The sequence below is a fragment of the Ahaetulla prasina genome, chromosome 2, assembly GCF_028640845.1.
Source record: "Ahaetulla prasina isolate Xishuangbanna chromosome 2, ASM2864084v1, whole genome shotgun sequence".
Taxonomy (NCBI): domain Eukaryota; kingdom Metazoa; phylum Chordata; class Lepidosauria; order Squamata; family Colubridae; genus Ahaetulla; species Ahaetulla prasina.
The window spans coordinates 12,611,259-12,633,053 of NC_080540.1; the positions used below are offsets into that span (position 1 = coordinate 12,611,259).

At 42.6% G+C, this 21,795-nt stretch overlaps 2 protein-coding genes across 4 annotated transcripts in view; both read left to right on the forward strand.

Moving 5' to 3' along the window:
* LOC131190371 (zinc finger protein 585A-like) overlaps window positions 1-9,698 on the forward strand; it is a 53,734-nt gene extending 44,036 nt beyond the window's left edge. Inside the window, exons 8-9 of the mRNA XM_058167691.1 lie at window positions 1,470-1,575; window positions 2,778-9,698. Coding sequence (XP_058023674.1) covers window positions 1,470-1,575; window positions 2,778-4,762 — 2,091 coding nt within the window. The 3' untranslated portion in view covers window positions 4,763-9,698. The remainder of the gene's footprint in view (window positions 1-1,469; window positions 1,576-2,777) is intronic.
* Window positions 9,699-10,549: 851 nt separating this feature from the next.
* Window positions 10,550-21,031, forward strand: LOC131192498 (zinc finger protein OZF-like). Of its 3 annotated transcripts, none has more exons than XM_058171682.1 (2): window positions 10,550-10,670; window positions 16,345-21,031. In XM_058171682.1, the coding sequence occupies exon 2, from the start codon at window positions 16,614-16,616 to the stop codon at window positions 17,988-17,990; it is 1,377 nt and encodes a 458-aa protein (XP_058027665.1). In that variant the 5' UTR covers window positions 10,550-10,670; window positions 16,345-16,613; the 3' UTR covers window positions 17,991-21,031. The 3 variants fall into 3 exon arrangements, with proteins under 3 accessions (XP_058027665.1, XP_058027668.1, XP_058027667.1); XM_058171685.1 differs by lacking the exon at window positions 10,550-10,670 and adding an exon at window positions 13,359-13,577; XM_058171684.1 differs by lacking the exon at window positions 10,550-10,670 and adding an exon at window positions 13,521-13,665.
* The last annotated feature ends 764 nt before the right edge of the window (window positions 21,032-21,795 follow it).

The following is a 21,795-nucleotide window of genomic DNA, read 5'->3' on the forward strand; positions in this document are numbered from 1 at the left end:
ATTTATTTATTATTCATATTTATATACCGCCCTATCTCCCAAAGGACTCAGGGCGGTTTACAGGCATTTAAAAAACAGATAAATACAGTCTAAAAACAATTAAATTTGCATTGCTCACTCAGGCTCTAAATGTAGGTCTTCATGCAGCCAAAATGACATCATCCACCTACAGAAAGGAGCATCACTAAGTTCTGGAAAAAAAATAAAAATCAAAGGGATGAGGAAAAAAAATGGAGCAATGTGAGATTAAAAGATTGTGTTCATTCTTTGTTAGAAATACATAGGGTTTTCCTTTTACGTTCATTTTAATAACTTTATACTGTAGTTACGTTTTAATGCATTATGATTACTGTATTGTTATTTCAACTGACTACATTCCACTAAAATGATTCAAAGAAAAAGTGTGCAATGGAGGTGCTAAGTACGTCTGCGAGGGATGATGACAATGATTATTCATATTTCACCTTTATTATTTTGATAAATAACTGAAGGTGGCAAACACGGGATTAGAACTCACTGCCTCCTAGTGGTTGGCCCAAACCCAGCCTGCCTTCGTGCCTAAGGCAGGACCTGCACCCACAGTCTCCTGGTTTTGAGCCTGGTGCCTGGCTCACTAGGCCAAACTGGCTTTCTGATGATGATTTGTAGCAGTGCTTCCCAAATGTGAGCAAATTACTCAAAATAAGGTAAATGTGGTTTTTCCAAACCCATTCCCCATCACAATAGGGATATTCAAATTGTCTTAAAGTACAGTAAACATTCAAAAAATTCCTGTAGGGATGAAAATCCATGAAAGCACATGAGAGGTGCTTTTTTCCCAAACGTGGCAATCTATTGAAATGACATAAAGGTCATTCAATGATACCTCTTTTATTACACAGGTAGTCCTTGAGTTGTGACCATTCGTTCAATGACCACTGAAAGTTATGACGATGCTGTAAGAAGGATCTTACAATTGGTCCTCAAAGTTTGATAACACTGATAAGCGATTTTGGGGAATAGCAATACCACTTAGACTTCCACTTCATAGTGCTTTTACAGCAGTTTACAGAGTCGGCATATTGGCCCCAACAATCTGGGTCCTCATTTTACCCACCTCAGAAGGATGGAAGGCTGAGTCAACACTGAGCTGGTGAGATTTGAACTGCTGAACTGCAGCTAGCAGTCGGCTGAAGTAGCCTGCAGTACTGCACTCTAACCACCGCGCGACCTTGGCTCAGTGGTGAACTTTGAAGGCAAAGTTCTACAGATGATTTACAGATGCCCCATTCCAAGAAATTGGTGATTTGCAAAGTCCAAAATGCAGTTTAATGCCAGACTTGAGAATAGAGCCAGATTTTCAAAGACTTATGAAGCAACTACCGCTTCTGAAAATTCATGCTTCTGTAGCCTTAATTTTTTAGAGGCAAGTGGATCTCAACATGAGAAATGGTGCAAAGATTGAATGGATGGTGCTTTTTGTCTTTCAGATGCCGGTGAATTTCAAAGAAGTTGCTATGTATTTCCCAGAGGATCAAGGACTGTTGTTGGATGTAGGTCAAAGGAGTCTCTATGAAAGTGGCATGCAGGAGAATGGTAGGTGGCACTAACTAGAAATGAAATTAGAATAGAATAGAATAGAATAGAATAGAATAGAATAGAATAGAATAGAATAGAATAGAATAGAATAGAATAGAATAGAATTTTTTTATTGGCCAAGTGTGATTGGACATACAAGGAATTTGTCTTGGTGCATATGCTCTCTGTACATAAAAGAAAAGATATGTTCATCAAGAATCATAAGGTACAACACTTAATGGTAGTCACAGGGTACAAATAAGCAATCAGAAAACAATATCAATATAAATCAAAAGCAACAAAGTTACAGTCATTCAGTCATAAGTGGAAGGAGATGGGTGATGGGAACGATGAGAAGATTAATAGTAGTAGTAAATATTTAGTAAATAGTTTGACAGTGTTGAGGGAATTATTTGTTTAGCAGAGTGATGGCGTTCAGGAAGAAACTGTTCTTTGTGTCTAGTTGTTCTGGTGTGCAGTGCTCTGTAGCATCGTTTTGAGGGTAGGAGTTGAAACAGTTTATGTCCAGGATGTGAGGGGTCTGTAAATATTTTCACAGACCTCTTTTTGACTCTTGCAGTATACAGGTCCTCAGTGGAAGGCAAGTTGGTAGCAATTGTTTTTTCTGCAATTCTAATTAGATCAGTCTTTTTCAACCGTGGCCACTTTAAGATGCGTGGACTTCAATTCCCAGAAATCCCCAGCTAGCTCATGCTGGCTGGAGATTTCTGGGAGTTGAAGTCCCCATGTCTTAACATAACTGAACGTGAGAAACATTGAACTACCAAATTGTACATCATCTGCTCCTAATTTAAGCTTTTGACCGATCTATTATGGAACCAAGAAGCCAAATTTCCTTGGAACTAAAAAACAGGATGAAAATTACTACTGGCAATATCTATAAAAGGTGGAATGAGAAAACACTGATGTTACGTAGTTTTAGTAATGAAACATCTGCAAAAAACCAACAACCAAGCTCAGAGAGCACCAAGGACCCCCTCACTGAAAAAAACTATAATATCCAATCTGGGAAAAATCAGTGTGACTGTTCTAAGAAATGCAACCCACATGGTAAATGCCCTGGGGACCAAGGACACATCCTGAAAAATAACATTTGTAGAAACAGATTAGCAACAATTAATTCCTCTGGAAAGATTTTCTTTGCCAGCCTGCTGAGATTATGTCCATATACCAATTGTTTGTTTGTTTGTTTTATTTAGCAGGTGATGGGCAGATCCACGAGAAGAAAGAAGGTGTGTTAGGGCAAAACGATCACCAAAATCAACAAATTGGAACATCCCCGGACACAGTGGATGAAGCAGTGTCCTTGTTTTTTGAAGCAAGAGAGCCAACCGTGAAGCATCTCAACCCAGAGAGGCAGCGTCAACACCATTTAGCAAAGAGAAGAGACAGCTCTGCGGCTTACACCCAAGTCCCCCAGCCTCCGGGCCAAGGTGCACCTGGAAAGACCAGGCGCAGATCCAAGATCCCAAGAACCTGTAATGAATGTGGGAAGACGTTCGCTCAGGCTTCCAACCTCTTGGCCCATAAACGGATCCACACGGGCGAGAAGCCCTATAAATGCGTCCACTGCGGGAAAAGCTTCACCGAAAGGTCGAATCGTAACCGGCATCAGAGGACCCACTCGGGACAAAAGCCCTACAATTGTCTTGACTGCGGAAAAAGCTTCAGCTTCAGGTCCGACCTCATCCGACATGGGATCACCCACACGGGAGAGAGGCCGTACAAATGCTCGGATTGTGGGAAAAGCTTCAGCCATGCCTCGACCCTCATTCGGCATGAGAACATCCACACGGGGGAGAAACCCTACTCCTGCGCGGACTGCGGGAAATGCTTCACCCAGAGCTCGTCTCTTCTGGCGCATAAACGGCTGCACACCGGAGAGACGCCGTTCATCTGCCCTGTTTGTGGAGAAAGCTTCAACTGGAAGTCGCATCTGGTGACGCACAAGCGGACCCACACTGGGGAACGGCCATATAAGTGCGGCAAGTGCGAGAAAAGCTTCATCGAGAAATCCAAACTGAACAGGCATCAGAGAACCCACGTGGAGAAGGAACCGTATGGATGTGGGGAGTGCGGGAGAATCTTTAGCCTCCGATCCAACCTGGCTCGGCACGAGACCACTCACCACTCATCCTACCCCTGTTTGAGCTGCGGGAAAAGTTTCAACCAGTCGGCGAAACTGATGCGGCACGAAAGGATCCACACCGGAGAGAAGCCCTATTCCTGTTCAGGCTGTGGGAAAAGTTTCAGCCAGACCTCCGAACTCCTGCGGCACGAAAGGATTCACACCGGAGAGAAGCCGTACAAATGCTCGGCCTGCGGGAAGTGCTTCAATCGCAAATCGCACCTCAGCACTCACGAGGCAACCCACTTAGCTGACCTGCCACGTGGAGGGCTACAAAGCAGGACAGTCTATGACAGCAGCTCACTCTTTATTGCAGGGCTGAGTCCCCACCAGCAGACCCACACAGAGGGCCAGGCGTATCCTAGCTCCGACAGTGAAAAAGACTACAGCCACAGTTCGATCTTTATTGCGGGGCTGAACCCCAGCAGGCCCACACAAGTAGGTGACCAGCTGTATGAATGGCCCAACAGCGAGACAAACTATGGCCATTGTTCCCTCCTAATCACTGGAATCAATCCACAGGAAGGCACCCAGGCAGAGGAACCCCCGTTTCAGGGTCCAGACAGAGAGCCCAGCTACACTCGAAGCCCCTTATTTAAAAGCATCATGAACACACGCCAGGTGGTCCTTTCAGGAGGCCGACCGATTGCCTGCCTGGACCGCGAGAAAAATTGCAGTGACCCTTCGCTTTTCCAGAAGGAGGAGAAACTGTTTAAATGTCCCGAATGTGGAAAGAGCTTCAACTGGCAGTCTCATTTCACCAGGCACAAAAGAATCCACACGGGAGAAAAGCCGTACGGTTGCACGGACTGTGGGAAAAGTTTCAACCGCAGGTCACACCTCGTTCGACACAGCAGGACTCACAACGGACTGAGCCTGTACTCTCCGACTGTTGAAGAATCCTCAGTTCAGGACCCTATTTTCTTAAACCCAAGTGAATCAACGCAGGAGAAAACTGTGATTAACACACAGACTGTGGGGGCTTCCTTTATCGCTCACACAAGGTTACAGCCTGAAAACCTCACAATTCTGTCTGCTGAACCCACTCAGGAATAAATGTTGTGCAGGTTCAGTGCAGGATGAAGTATTAAAGAACTCATCCCGGGGAAAAGCTGTGTAATGGGCAACTTAGTAGTAAAATATCAGTTCTCACTAGGCCCAAATGCCTGTGGCAAGGAAACGGTGGCCTTAGCTCTTATGAATAATAGAAGTGATAAAACTGTTCCTAGCAGGAGAGATCACACGGAGGTTTTTCCATAAAATAATTCCAAATCTCCATGCTCATTGAAAAGTAGCATGTCAAGGAGCTAAATTAGCAGTCTTCCTGAGGTGCTTCTATACCAGTGATATACTGCCGAGTAGGTCACGTGGAAACGTGCGCACATGCTCTTGTCAGGGCCATGCTCCGGAAAAGTCAAAACTTCTGGGTTCTAGCATGCGTGCGCGCCCGATGATCAGCTGGTCAGCACACATGCACAGGCCAGTTTTCAGCACTGCCGTACATGCGAAGAGATCGCACTCTGGAAAACCATACTTCCGGGTTCTGGTGTGCATGCACACCTGACAATCAGTGGGGCAGCGCTTATGCGCCCGCCGGTTTTCGGCACTGCCACACATGTGAGGGACAGGTGATCATTGCGCGCACATGCACGCTAGAAACCCAGAAGACAAACAGACAAAGCCGCGTGTGCTGGGCGACATGGTTTCACGTGCTACTTTGGGCACACGTGCCATAGGTTCGCCATCACGGTTCTTATATAATATATAATATAATATAATATAACAACAGAGTTGGAAGGGACCTTGGAGGCCTTCTAGTCCAACCCCCTGCCCAGGCAGGAAACCCTACACCATCTCAGTCAGATGGCTATCCAACATTTTCTTAAAAATTTCCAGTGTATACTAGAAATTTTTGTATTCCAACATACTTAAGGGTTTGTTTTTTTCATGGACGTACGACCCTCCGGCTTCCAATCTGTCATTCAAAAGAAGGCTATTAAAATAAAGTTTTCAATCCAAAGCTAAACCATATGGAAGAATTCATGGCAAGGATGTTTTCTCTTTTCCCGCATTTGCAAATTCTTCCTGTAGAGCTGAGGTGGGGAAACCTGGCCTCTCCAGTTGTTGCTGTATTTTCGCTAACATTCGCCTCAGGCAGTGAATATCAAGGATGATGGGGATTAGAGTCCAGCAGGGTCTGGAGTAGTACAGGTGCTCAGTCTCAACTGTTAGGGAAATGACAAGACCACTCAAGATAATAATGGGATTGTAGAGCTGAATAGGGATGCGGTGGCTCATTGGCTAAGACGCTGAGTTTGTCGATCGAAAGGTCGGCAGTTCAGCGGTTCGAATCCCTAGTGCCACGTAATGGGGTGAGCTCCTGTTACTTGTCCCAGTTTCTGCCAACCTAGCAGTTTAAAAGCACGTTAAAATGCAAGTAGAAAAATAGGGACCATCTTTGGTGGGAAGGTAACAGTATTCCGTGTGCCTTTGGTGTTTAGTCATGCCGGCCACATGACCACAGAGACGTCTTCAGACAGCGCTGGCTCTTCAGCTTTGAAACAGAGATGAGCACCGCCCCCTAGAGTCGGGAACGACTAGCGAGGGGAACCTTTACCTTTACTTTTTAAAGCTGAACAGCTCTCAATGTTAGAAAACTCCTTCCATTAAATTAAATTAAAGTATTCCAGTATTTGAGAGGCTGCCACAAAGGGGAGGGGGTCAATTTATTTACCAATGCACCTGTAGGCAGGATAAGAAACTGGATGGAAACTAATCAAGGAGAGAAGCAACCTGGAATTGAGGAGAAACTTCCTAACAATGAGGACAATTAACCAGTGGAACAGCTTTGCCTTCAGAAGTTGTGGGTGCTTCATCACTGGAGGTTTTTAAGAAGAGACTGGACTTGTCTGAAATAATATAGGATCTCCTGCTTGAGCAGGGGGCTGGACTAGAAGACCTCCAAGGTCCCTTCCAGCTCTATTCTGATTGATTGAAATTAAATTCCTGCCTAGATGGGGTTGGAGTAGAAAACCTTCAAGGTCCCTTCCAACTCTGTTCTGTTAAATTAAAAAAAAAACACACACCCTCACCTGTGTTTTGAGAGGCAAGTTCCACTTAGGCTAGTAACAGTGTTTCCCTGCTTTCTGAAAATTAGATCTTAAAGCCATTTCCACCTGTCTATATAGATAGCAAAGGTAGCCTAAAGGAAATTGCATGAATTGGTAAGTTTAGATGATAACATATTAATTAGAATGACAGTACAAACAGTCTTTGACTTACGACTGTAATTGAGCCCAGGATTACAGTTGTAAATCAGCCTGGTCTTTAAGCAGGACACCCTGTAACCACACCTGACTTTACAACCTTTTTTTGCTACTGTCGTTAAACAAAAGCTGCAGTATTAAAGCAAATTCATTGTCTGCAATGGGTGGTTTTTGGGTTGTTGTTGTTTTTGTTGGAAACCAGAAGTAAAAGCTGTAATATATATAAACCAGCTCATGTTTATGATTGTTTGCTGTTGTGACTCGTCCTCCCTCCTCTCCTCAGCCGGGCCCCTCCCGTCTCCAACCGGGCCTTTTATCAGACTCCGAGTCTGATAATGAAGATGAACGGCCTGTCATGACTCCAGCCCCCGGCCCTGGCCCCATGCCCGGAGAGGATTCAAGGAGTGAAAGGAGAAGCCCAATAAACCTCACTCATACAGCGTGTGTTCCTTTGGCTCAGCCTTCAGAGCAGGAAGCCAGCCAGGTGGTGGAATTACCCGGGCCTACTCCCTCTGACCCCTCCCTTTCCCAGATGCTGGCAGCAGATCCAGCTGAAGACAATTCAGATTTGGTGGCCCCTCGCTTCTGGAGATCTGAGAGGCGATGCCAGCAGAAGGAAGGGTGGGGCAGGCCTGGATAAATGCTGAGTCATGGAGCCACACCCCACAGCCTATATAAAGGACCTACTTTTGGCATTCCAACCTTGAGTCAAGCAAAGTCTTAGCTAGTTTGCTGATATCGGACCCTATCGCTGAAGTCACAACTTGGACTCCTGCCTGCCCTGATAAACCTCGAAGGAACTTGGCAAGCTGCAGAGGCTTCGTTGCCAAGTTTGTTACGGACTTCCTTGACTCGTTCGTCAGAGTGGGGGTGGGACACGACATTTGCAGTATTCCAGAGATCACATGACATATATATACATACATACATATATATATATCTCAATTCCTGGCAGATAGATGGTGAAGAAATGGAGGTAGTGACAGATTTTATTTTCCTGGGCTCCAAGATCACCGCAGATGGGGACTGCAGCCAAGAAATTAAAAGACACTTTGCTCCTGGGGAGGAAAGCTATGGCAAATCTAGACAGCGCACTTTTCTGCCAACAAAAGTGCGTATAGTCAAAGCTATGGTTTTCCCAGTTGCAATATATGGCTGTGAAGGTTGGACCATAAGAAAGGCTGAGCGCCAAAGAATTGAGGCCTTTGAATTCTGGTGCTGGAGAAGACTCCTGCAAGTCACTTGGACTGCAAGGCGAACAAACAAGTCAGTTCTAGAGGAGATCAACCCTGATTGCTCTTTAGAAGGCCAGATCCTGAAGATGAAACTGAAATACTTTGGCCAACCAATGAGAAAGAAGGACTTACTGGAGAAGAGCCTAATGCTGGGAAAGATTGAGGCCAAAAGAAGAAGGGGACGACAGAAAACGAGGTGGCTGGATGGAGTCACAAGCAGTAGGCATGAGTTTAAATGGACTCCAGAGGATGGTAGAAGACAGGAAGGCCTGGAGGAACGTTGTCCATGGGGTCACGATGGGTCGGACACAACTAACAACAACAAAAATTGCTCGCAGAAGCACAAAGCCGAAAGCACCAGCCTGAAGATGATGAGTGAGACTTTGTCGAAACGTCGCCAAGATACTCTCAACCTTACACGGGAAAAGACCCAAATATGCCAAGACCTACATAAACACACACACACACACAAACAGGTACATACGTGCGCGCGCACACACACACACATATATCATGTGATCTCTGGAATACTGCAAACAATCATAAACGTGAGCTGGTTGCCAAGTGCCCAATATGGGATCATGTTAATCGGGGGTAATTTGTTAGAACTTTGAATCTGGATCATAAGTCGTCTTGGGGAGGTCCATCAAAACTTTGAATGGTTGCTAAGTCTCCAGTTATAAATTGAGGACTACCCATAGGTACAGTACCGGTAGTCCTTGACTTATGATCACAGTCGAGCCCAGAATTTACGTTACTAAGTGAGAAATTTGTTAATGGAGTTTTTGCCCCATTTTTCAACTTTTAATCACTGCAGTTGTTAAATTAGTAACACGGTTGTCAAAGAGAATCCGGCTTCCCCGTTGGCTTTGCTTGTCAGCGCAACCGTCATAAATATGAACCAGTGCCCAAGCATCTGAATTTTGATCACATGACCATGGGGATACTGCAACGGTCATAAGCGTGAAAAATTGTCACAACTCAACTTTTTTCAGTGCTGTTGTAACTTCAAATGGTCACTAAACAAACTGTTGTAAATCGAGGACTACCTGTATATGCCAGGAAAACATGGGATCTCTTCTTGCAGGAAAACATTTTTATACTAACTAGACTGTACGAAAAATGGAAAGCAAGAACCTTCTTCCTAGAGAGGAGATGGAGAGAAAATTAGGACTGGATCTGAAGAAGGATGAGCTAAATGTTCTGGAACAACCTCTGCAGTCAATAGTTTGCAACAGCTTCTTCTTGAATTAAAATAAAATAAAGATGTTAAATGGATTCTCCATGACCCAAGACCTTTTTTCCCCTGGGTCCGTATCACAACTCTTCAAGAAGATCAAGATGTATTTCTTACATACATACTACTTCACTTTTTAATATTTAACTTTCCTCCTTAATCTTTCAGATAGAACCTCCTGAGATGCCAAGAATAATTTAGGCAGACCCAATGCGTAGATTTTGTGGGCTGGTCAATAATAGAAGATATGGATTTTTAGTTTTCGTGGGTTTTCCCCTCTCATTGACAATTTCATTAAACCTCTTTTAGATCAATTGCACTAAAAATTGGTTGTGTGCGTGCTTCCAATAATTCTAAAGTGCTGGCTATGGGCGATGGGAGTTGTACTCCTGCAAATTCAAACTGGGGAAACTTTACATTTGCACTGCACTTTGCCTATATTATTTATTCATTTATTTGATTTCAATAGAATAGAATTTTTTAATGGCCAAGTGTGATTGGACACACAGCTATTGTCTTTGAATAGAATTTAATGAATAGAATTTTATTGGCCAAGTGTGATTGGACACACAAGGAATTTGTCTTGGTGCATATGCTCTCAGTGTACATAAAAAAACAAGATACATTCATCAAGAATCATAAGGTACAACACAATGATAGTCATAGGGTACAAATAAGCAAAAATCATACTAGGAAATATCTCAGCAAGCGACTCTTAGGTTTGTATATCAAACTAGGAAGAAGTTTAGTGGCAGATCATCGTGGAGAAAAATTTATCACTGATCGGTGGGGATCGAAAACCAGAGACTAGGCAGTCACTTGCCTGAAATAGTTTCCTGCTTGAGCTGGGGGCTGAACTAGAAGACCTCTAAGGTCCCTTCCAGCTCTATTCCGATTGATTGATTGGCCGGCACATAATTTAAAAAAACAAACTTAAAACGCCCCGGGGGCGGGAGGGAGGAAAGAGATCAGACGAAGGTGTTTTTCAGCCATCTGTCACTAGATGGCGCTGTACAAATGTTCAACGCACGCGCCTAGATAGCTGCCTACAGGAGCCCATCGGTAACGGGTTAAAAGGAATGGAAACCACCGAGTATTAAATTACTAGAGCGGATGCCGGAGTAGAGAAGACCCGAGGAACTTCCTCTTCCTGCTCATCCCTGGGAGGATGATGGCGTGCAGGGTGGCTCTCTTGTTCTTCCCAGGGTTGCAACAGCAGCTGGAAGGTGAGTCGAGGGCAGATCGGAGGAAAGGGCTGGGAGCAAGCCCGGCTGCCTGGTTTGCTTCCTTGGTGTAAATGCAGAGGAGCTGCTCCATATCCCTTCCCACCCCAGATTTAATCCCACTGGTGCTGCAGGCTTTAAAGCTGCTGCCTGCAATTTTCTGTGGGTTGGGAGATTTAAAAAGTCTCCTTCAAGGTAGAATCGACTTCTTGACTTCTTTATTGACATGTTGTTTTCTTGGCAACAATCTGGGACTGATCTGCCCACCGCTGGCTTTTTATTTTTTTTTAACTTCCCCATCCAAACGGGATTTCCTGGTGGTGTCCCATCCATGTTTTAACCAGATTCAGTTCTGCTTTACCCTTATCCTTTTGGGTTCAGTTCCAAGTGGGGAAAGACGCTGGACACATGGAGGCTGCTTGGAAAGATGGTTTAATCAGATTTTTTTCTTAAAAAAAAAATAGCTATTGAGAATTATTTGAGATGTTCAGTTGTATACATAGTCCGCATTTACCACTTATTTATCGACCGTTATGATTCTGAAAAAGGAGACTTAGACTTGGTCCTTGAAGGTGTGATTGCCGCAGTGATTTGGGTGCGACAACCGGCGCACAGTGATAATGATCAAAGCATTCTGCAATTGGCGATCACCGTTTGCAAACCTCGAAACTTGGGCACTCCCATGTTTGGTTGGTGTGGACAACTGATGCCTGAATTTGAGAGAGGCACTTTTACCTTTGCAAAGGGGTTTCTGAAAATACAAATCGCAAAGTAATTCAGGCAAAGCAAAAGCATTTAAGAATAGAATAGAATTCTTTTATTGGCCAAGTGTGATTGGACACACAAAGAGTTTGTCTTTGGTGCATATGCTCTCGGTGTACATAAAAAGACAAGATACATTTGTCAAGAATCATAAGGTACAACACTTAATGATAGTCATAAGGTACAAATAATCATATCATACTAGGAAACAGTATACATTGTAAGGATACAAGCAACAAAAACATAAGTGGAAGGAGATGGGTGATGGGAACAATGACAAGATTAATAGTAGTGCAGACTTAGTGAATAGTTTGACAGTGTTGAGGGAATTATTTGTTTAGCAGAGTGATGGCCTTCGGGAAAAAACTGTTCTTGTGTCTAGTTGTTCTGGTGTGCAGTGTTCTATAGCGTCTTTTTGAGGGTAGGAGTTGAAAAAAAATTATGTCCAGGATGTGAGGAGTCTGTAGTTATTTTCACAGACCTCTTTTTGACTCTTGCAGTATACAGGTCCTCAATGGAAGGCAGATTGGTAGCCATTGTTTTTTCTGCAGTTCTAATTGTCTATGTCTGTCTTGTTGGGTTGCAGAACCAAACCAGACACTTATAGAGTGTTTGTGTGTTGGGGGGGGGTGTTTTTACAGGGTGTAGAAACATGATACCTTTTTCTGGCATGTGATGCATCATAAAGTAAGCTATCAAATTAAAAGATACAATTTACATGTAACACGTGAACAAGAGGAAACTTTGATTCTAGGTAAAATTCCACAAGTAGCAAATTTTGTGGCTTAAAATATTTCCTTTCCAGGCCTGGCTTGTCCTTTTTAGACTTGCAAGTGTACAGATAATCCTTGACTTCATTCATTCAGCAACCCAGGCCTCCTCCATTCCTTGGCACCCCTTCTCCACATAATGGCTGCAATGGGGAGAGCCGGGATTGCATGGGTGCCTTGCTTAATGACAGAAAGAACTTAATTCTGGAGTCCATTGTTATTTAGGCCATCCGTTTAGGTTTAGGAGCTGTGTACAAAAACAAAACTTTCACAAATGTTCAGCACCCAGCACCTGGCTAATCTTGTGCAGCTAAGTTGCATCTAACTGTACTGTTCAAGCTTCCCTCAGCTGCAAAGGTACGTTTTGATGAGTTTTCCTGCACCCTAAGAACAGTCTTCCTTGATCCCCCAAGGGAGGTGCGGTTTGTTGTTCCCTTTTTGGACAACGTTCCCACCTCCTCTCCGAAGAATGCTTTCCCTTGGTTTAGTTCTCGCTTCTTGCATACAAAATTTCTAGCTCAGATTTATGGATGGATGGATGGATGGATGGAATTCCCGTGCTTAGAAAACCGTCAACGCGATAGGAATAATTGCCCTTTAAATATTAAAGTAGTCTGATTGTAAGCTGAAAGAGGCAGAAATAAAGTTAGATAGGGAAAATATTAGAATATATTTTTTATAAAATAAATAAAAATAATAGAAAGATTAGGAGTTTACATGTTAGGCATTTTTTTTATGTATGTTTAAATAATATGAGGATTACTTAAAATTTGATAAATGTGATGGAGATTACTAACATTGTTAGCATGAATTGGATTAATATGAACGGTACCCAGAAACAACTTTGCCTATGCACAATAGAGAAATGTTTAGATTGAACAAGAAAGATATAGATGAAAATAGAGATAAAGATGAGGAGTTAGGCATTTTTTGTTTGTGTATGTTTGAACAATATAATGAGGATTACTTAACTTTGACAAATGTGATAAGAGATTATTAATACTGTTACTGCGAGTTTGAGTAACATGAATGATTACCCAGAACCAACTCTGCCACACACAAGATGGATGTATATATATATATATATTTAAAAAAGAATAAAAGAAAAAGAAAAGAAAACCGTCAGTGTAGTAGCGACATCGGCGGCTGTTTAGACATACAATGGCAGAGGGAGTGATTGGATTGAATTGAATTGGTGGTGAAACCATTGAGTATCAAATTGCTAGAGAGAGCATAGAGGAGACGAGAAGGTAAGAGGAACTAACTTCCTTTTCCGGCTCACCCATGGGGAGGGGTGTAGATATAGTGGCAGCTCTGCAGTTCTTCCCAGGATCCAAGCAGCAGCAGCTGGACGGCAAGGAGGAGAGACCAGGAGCAAGTATTTATTTATTTTATTTTATTTTATTTATTTTCGTCAAGCATGTATTTTATGACAGATACAACATAATTATAAGCACACGTAAAAGGTATGAATAAAAGAAAACTTTAGGACAGGGACGGTAGGCATGCTGGTGCCCTTATGCACCCCCCTTACAGACCTCTTAGGAATGTCAGTAGGAATGTAAGAATGCAAGTAGGTTTCCTCCATGGTGTAAAAGCAGAGAAGCAACTATTAGGCTGAAATATATACTGCTTATTCCTTCCCTCCCCAAATTTTATTCCATTGCCTTCAATCTTCCGCTGGTTGGGAAATTTAAAAAGGTTTTAAAAGTCTCATTCGCTTTAGGGCTGTTGCTATTTATTTATTCCTTCCCTCCTCAAATTTTTATTCCACTAACTTCCTGTGTGATTTGAAATGGGTCCCTTCATTTTTCTTCCGTTTGGGAGATTTAAATATCTCATTCGGATTCCAGTGGTGGTGCTGCTGCCCGCTTTAAAAGACAGCGTCGCCTGCAATTTTCTGCTGGTTGGAAGATTTAAAAAGTCTCCTTGATTTTAGAGTTGACTTCTTGTGCTTTTTATGAGCGTGATGTGTTGTCCCCAAAACTGGGCTCTTGCTTGGTGTCAAAGCCGTGACATCAAGGTGTGATACAGAATTATACTTTTATTTTGGTACCAAGATATAAGGATCCTGGTTCGAAAAGCTAACCAAGGGCCTAGATTAGAATGTTACAGCAATTTTTAGTCAAGGGGTGGTCGCATTCAACCCTTTGCCCTTCCCCTAATAATGCAGATAATAATAATAATGCAGATAATAATAATAATGCAGATAATAATAATACAGATAATATTGATTGTTTATTTGGATTTTAGCCCCCTAAACCCTTACGCTTGTTATGCTAAATAGCTAAATGCCCTTTACACTTGTTATACTAAATAGCTAAATTTCGCATCACCTGTTTTTCACCCCAGGTCACGAGTATCTTGCAAAATGTGCCAGCTATGTGGTTTTTGGGGTTTTTCTTATAAGCGAGCTATTCTTGTTTCTAATATCCCGGCCAGTGGTTTTCTAACAGGTAAGGTGCTATTGCAGAGCAGTTCAAGGCAGCAGACATACCCACCCGTGACCCCTCTTCTTCCGCAGAGAAAAGTAAAAGCAGTTTTAAGTCTTTGTCTGAGGCAGCACCCCCGCAACCCCTGCCTCCTTCTGCAGTGAGAGAAGACAGGAAGGAGCAAAGCTCTTAATTTTTTGTTGTAAGGCAAAGAAATGAAGACAAGAGAAAATGTTTGATCAGACTTCATATTCCTCACTCTCATATCCATTCCATCCACACACCTGGGTCCTATCTCTACATGTGACCCTTCCTCTGCTCCAGTGGTGGATTTCAAATTTTTTTACTACCGGTTCTGTGGATGTGGCTTGGTGGGCGTGGCAGGGGAAGGATACTGTAAAATCTCCATTCCATCCCCAATCCAGGGGAAGGTTACTGCAAAATCCCCATTTCCTCCCAATCATCTGGGACTTAGGAGGCAGAGAATAGATGGGGGTGGGGCCAGTCAGAGGTGGTATTTACTGGTTCTCCGAACTACTCAAAATTTCCGCTACCGGTTCTCCAGAACTGGTCAGAACCTTCTGAAACCCACCTCTGCTCTGCTTCGCAGGGCCTCACCTGTACATACATCCCACCATCTGATCCTTCAGATGTTTTCTTGGCAAGGGAGGATTTCATAGGCAAAACCAGTGATTTAAATCTTGTGGATGCTTTGGGTAACATTTCCTCTAAATCAGGGGTCTCCAACCTTGGCAACTTTAAGCCTGGCGGACTTCAATTTCCAGAATCCCCCAGCCAGCTTTGCTGGGAGTTGAAGTTCTCTAGGCTTAAAGTTGCCAAGATTGGAGACCCCTGTTCTAAATTAAGCCGAAAAGTTTGAAATGTCCCATTTCTGGGACATTTTTCAGGCCGAAATACAAATGTATTTTCTACATGCATACAATATACCATATTTTTCAAAGTATAAGACGCACCTTAGTTTTTGGGGAGGAAAATAAGAAAAAAGCTGATTGGCAAGTGGATTGGCCTCCCAGAATACCCCAAATCAGCTGTTCCCAGAAGTGAATTTTAGCAACAGGTTCCTTGGTTGTGAGCTCTGCGCCTTGCTTTTTTTTTTTTTTTTTTTGCTTTTTTTTCTGCCTCTGAAACTGTTTCAGAAAAAAAAAAATTCTGCCTCTGAAAGCCTCCAAAACAGAACTTCAGAAAAAAAGTCTCTGAAGCTCTGTTGGGGAGCTTCTTTTCTGAATCTCTGTTTGGGCTTTTTTTCCTGAAGCTCTGTTTGGGGCTTTTTTTCTGAAGTTCCATTTCTGATGCTTTTTTCAGCCTCAGAAACTTCCATTTGAGAAACTGGGTGGGGCTACATTCAGAGTATAAAACGCACCCAGATTTTCACCTTTTTTGGGGGGGAAAGGTGCATCTTATACTCTGAAAAACGGTATATAAAATATATCTGTATTTCCTGTGTGCCGGATATATTAGAACATAACAATTTTATAAGGCTAAGAATTTGTGATTTAGTCAAGTCCACAAGAGAATGTCACGATTGTGTGGATATTTGAAATTAGATCTCGCTAGTCTTCTATGTGACAAATAAATTATAACTGATATTTGTAGTTAATGTAGCATTTTCACATGTTTCTTTTTTCATGCTTCTTGTTGTTTTCACAGTTTATATCCAATCATTAAACCAAACCTTTTATGTGATTGTTATAGGTAAAAGAGAGTGCCAGGAAGCTGCCAAGTGAGATCAAAAGCAGAACTAAAAAGGAAAACTATTCCATCCTGCAATTAAAATCCTTCCAATTCCCCCAGAAAACCACAAAACACTTCTCCATCCCAGCACCTGATGGACAAGAGAGATAGTAACTGAAGAGAGTATGAACCTGAAAAAAATATGAGTAAAATTCATTGAGTATGTGGAACTCATTGAAATACTCCCAAAAACGGTCAAGGGAAAAAGTCATTTGCAAATTCAGAAAAAGATGGAAGTATCTGGAAATCAATGGAGGGGACAGTTGGATAACCAGGTGTGGCAAGCAGTCATGCAAGACACGCTGTGTGAAGAAAGAAAGAGTGGCTTGAATGAAAACATCATCCAAGAAGGGATCCAAAACATTTTTGACCTCCCCAATAAGCCAAGAATATCAGTCGTGGAAAAGCCCCATGGAGCTACCTGTTATGAGGATAGTATGGATTGCAAATCGCAACTGATCGTGCCTGAAAGGATTCACATCAGAGAAAAGCCAAAAAAATGTTCCAAGTGTGAGAAATTGTTTTGCTACAGCCCACACCGTTTTGAGGATAAAATGAGTCCCACCGGAGAGAATACGTACCAATGCTCGCAATGCGACAAGAGCTTTTGCAAGGACGCCACCCTAGCGATACACCGGAGGCCTAACACAGAGAAGAAACAGCATACATGTCTGGATTGTGGGAAATGTTTCAGTCGGAATTCCAACCTGTTGATACATCAAAGGACTCACACAGGGGAGAAATCCTATGAGTGCCTATCTTGTGGGAAAACTTTCAATCGAAATTCCCACCTGGTGATACACCAGAGGACTCACACAGGAGAGAAACCTTATCCGTGTCCAGATTGTGGGAAAAGTTTCAGTCGGAATTCCAACTTGTTGATACATCAGAGAATTCACACAGGGGAGAAACCATATGGGTGTCAGGATTGTGGGAAAAGTTTCAGTCGGAATTCTAACCTGGTGATGCACGAGAGGACTCACACAGGAGAGAAACCATATGAATGTCAGTATTGTGGGAAAAGTTTCAGTCAAAATTCTCACCTCATATTACACCAAAAGATTCACACAGGAGAGAAACCATACGAGTGTCTGGAATGTGGGAAAAGTTTCAGTTGGAATTCCCACCTGGTAATACACCAAAGAACACATACTGGTGAGAAACCATATGGGTGTCCTGTTTGTGGGAAAAGTTTCAGCCAGAAATCTGACCTGATGATGCACCAGAGGACTCACACTGGGGAGAAACCATATAAATGTCCTGTTTGTGGGAAAACCTTCAATCGGAATTCCCACCTGATAATACACCAGAATACACACACTGGAGTGAAACCATATGAATGTCTAGAATGTGGGAAAACATTCAGTCAGAGTTCCCACCTGTTGATACACCAGAGGACTCACACAGGAGAGAAACCATACGAGTGTCAGGAGTGTGGGAAAGGTTTCAGTACTAGGTCTAACCTTATAAACCATTTAGGTTTACACACAGGGGAGAAACCTTTCAAATGCCTAGAGTGCGGACGGTGCTTTACGCAATATTCCTGCCTTGCTGCACACAAAAAAATCCACAAGAGGCAGAAGGCGATGACTGTGGAAAAGTCTTGAATTTGTAATTTCTAATTTTCCATTGGAAAATCAATTGAGAAATTAAGTATTAAACGTCTGGCATCATTCACTGTAGTCAAATATATCTCAGTATTAGACATGACGGAGGAGAGAATTGAAAAATATTGGTTTGGTAAAAGGTAACTTTTTGTATCTGGATATATCAGCAAACTTACTGGATATTCCCTTATGCAGAAATCATGCAATTCTACAAAAAGGCTTTGATAGTCGTTTTTTGCACACTGATCATCATAAAACATAGAAATGCTACATAGGGAGTTTCAGGTTTCTTCAACGTAAGTGTCAACTCTGTGTTGTGATCCACCAGCAGCCTGTGGAGCTGGCAATGGAATCGGACAGCAATGAGGCTGAGCAAGAGCGTGGGCCAGTCCTGATGACTGGGGAAGGCCTGGATGAGGGCTCTGCGTTGGAGGCTGAGGTGGGGCCAGGGCCATCGGGGAGTGAGGTGCAGATTCCAGAGCCTCCAGAGACTGACAGTAGTGAGGCAGAGGAACAGGAGGAGCCTGTTCCTAATGCACGCATGAGAAGAGCTGCCAGAAGACAAGAGCAGCTAAAGCAAAGAGGACGACTCGGCAGTAGGGCCAAGAGATGATTGGCCCCTCCCATAAGGCTTAAAAGACCAGCAACGGTGTTTGGGCTCTTTGTCGGAAAACAACGTTGATAGCTTTGTCTTGTTGCATTTATTTTGTATCAGTGTCTTCTGAACTTTTGCCAAGAAAGGCCTTTGGCAGTTTGCCTAATTGGACCAAGATTGGTGATAGGACTGAGGAATTTGTGTTGGGAGGAATTTGCTTTAATTTAGTTGAACTACGCTGAGAATGAAGTAATTCTCAGCTGTTCGAATAAAGTTTGTTTGTTTATACACTGAGTTTCCTACTACCTACTGGGGCCTGGATCACAACACCCTGAAGTTGGCTGAACTGTGGCCATTTTCTTTTTCTTAGTCTCTAGGAAGGTTTTGTTTCTCACTGCTTCAGGCCGGGGGGGGGGGGTGTAGAGATTAGTTGGGATGTTGTAGCCATAATAAAATTCTTTTCCCTGGGAATCAAGGACGTTCGTGCAGGTGTCTTCAGGGTGGAGACTGAGGTCATCTAGCAACTGGGCTGTATGCTGATTGGACCGTGTGACTGAGACTCTGGGGGGATGTGATAATTTTTTACTTTTAATTGGGGTAAAAAACCGGCACCAACTTAGAGCCGATTTTTCACCAGGAAAATGCCAATTTGATATGTCCTAATTAAAAGGTTCTTTGAGGAAATTGCCTGCCTGGGAGTTCTTATTGGACTGGGATGTATTACTTGGAACCTTGACAATGGGTGTGCTGTAGATTTCAAGCCCCAAAAATCATTAGCCAGACCTTTTGCATAAAGTATCTTGAAGTTGTAGTCAACATTTGTGGTAGGTCTCACAACTGGCTACAGCTCCTAAAATATACATTACAATTGCACACTCAGATTTATTTACCGATGGTGGCTTCTCCACTATGACAAAAGAGAGAGAAGATAAGAAGGATCCGAAGTTCGTCTTTTCCAAATACTTCCAACAAATCAGTGCCAGGAAAATCTGTTATTTCAGACTGTGACCTAGGACAAGGGTCTGCAAACTTGGCTCTTTTAAGACTTGTGGACTTCAACTCCCAGAGTTCCTCAGCCAGCAAAGCTGAAGTCCACAAGTTGAAGTCCACAAGTCTTAAAAGAGCCAAGTTTGCAGACCCCTGACCTAGGATAAGCACAAATATCAAAGAAAACCATCAGTGTGGAGACTGTAGGTAGGCCTCAAGTTACAACCATAACAGCCCCAAAATATATCTTGCTAAGTGAAACATTTGTTAAGTGAGTTTGCCCCTATTTTACATTTTTTTTTTGCCACAGTTGAACCATTGCATTTGTTGGTAGCATGGTTGTTAAGTGATCTGGATGCTCCATTGGCTTTGCTTGTCAGAAGGTTGCAAGAGCTGATCACATGACCCCGGGACACTGCAGCCATCATAAATATGAACCAGTTGCCAAAATGAGTTTTCATTACATAACATATAACATAACATAACAACAGAGTTGGAAGGGACCTTGGAGGTCTTCTAATCCAACCCCCTGCCCAGGCAGGAAGCCCTACACCATTTCAGACAGATGATTATCCAACATTTTCTTAAAAATTACCAGTGTTGGAGCATTTACAACTTCTGCAGACAAGTTGTTCCACTTATTGATTGTTCTGTCAGGAAATTTTTCGTTAGTTCTAGGTTGCTTCTCTCCTTGATTAGTTTCCACCCATTGCTTCTTGTTCTACCCTCAGGTGCTTTGGAGAATAGTTTGACTCCCTCTTCTTTGTGGCAGCCCCGGAGATATTGGAACACTGCTGTCATGTCTCCCCTAGTCCTTCTTTTTATTAAACTAGGCATACCGAGTTCCTGCAACCATTCTTCATATGTTTTAGCCTCCAGTCCCCTAATCATCTTTGTTGCTCTTCTCTGCACTTTTTCTAGGGTCTCAACATCTTTTTTACATCGCGGCAACCAAAACTGAATGCAGTATTCCAAGTGTGGCCTTACCAAGGCATTATAAAATGGTATTAACACTTCACATGATCTTGATTCTATCCCTCTGTTTATGCAGCCCAGAATTGTGTTTGCTTTTTTGGCAGCTGCTGCACACGGCTAGCTCATATCTAAATGGTTGTCCACTACGACTCCAAGGTCCCTCACAGTTGAGCAAAGTACCATATATACGGTACCTGTGCATTTTGGGTTTTTTTTTGCCTAAATGTAGAAGATGATATCATGGGTCGATGCAAAGGTCGTAACTGGAAAATGGTCATAAATCACATTTTTCAATCCCTTGTAACTTTGAACGGTCATTAAACAAACTGCTGTAAGTCAAGGACGGCTTGTATACTCTCTTATATCTTTTGGCTGTTTATAATAATGATTTATTCTTAGACTTCCATTGTTTTCTATGCTTTTTTAACTAAATGTAGCCCACAATCCTTATGCTGTCTTTCACTATAATAAACATTTGATTTGATTTCGTCAGGTTATATCATACTTTTTTTCAAAGTTGGTCACATTGCATAGGATCCCTTTGCAGAAGAATACCCAACAATCAGAAACAGGTGAGGAGGAACCGAGTGGTTCTTTAATCGTGACTGAGAGGCTCTTTGGGCTCCATCCAGGTGGCTTCAAATTTAAACAAATGTGCATTTTTTAAACCTTACAATAGTCAGATTATATTGTATTTAGTTCTGCCTTTTCCCTTTTTTGTGCCATGTTTTGGTATGCAGGTATTCCTTGACTTATGACCACAATTGACCCCAAAATTTCTGTTGCTAAGAGAGAGATTTGTTAAGTGAATTTTCTTGCCACCTATGTTAAAAGGATCACTGCAGTTGATAAGTTAGTAACATGGCTGTTAAATGAATCTGACTCCTCCATTGACTTTGCTTGTCAGAAGGTCACAAAAGAGGATCATGTGACCTTGGGCCACTGTAACCGTCATAAATATGAGTCGATTGGCAAACGCTTGAATTTTGATCACATGGCCATAGGGATGCCGCAACAGTGTGAAAAACAGTCATAGATAATTTTTTTCAGTGGCATTATAACTTCAAATGATCACTAAATGAACTGTGATAAGTCAAGGACCTACTGTACATCTTATCATTTTATTGTTCTTAGGAGCTGAAAACACTTGAAATGATTCCAAGGGCTCTCAGTTGCTGAGAAAACCAGTCCATAATGTAAAATCTTAGTGGGTACAGCATTCTAATATCTTTGAGGAATAGAATAGAA

Excerpts from the sequence above, each read along its gene's own strand:
- LOC131192498 (XM_058171682.1), top strand. The coding sequence starts at position 16,614 with ATGGAAGTATCTGGAAATCAATGGAGGGGACAGTTGGATAACCAGGTG.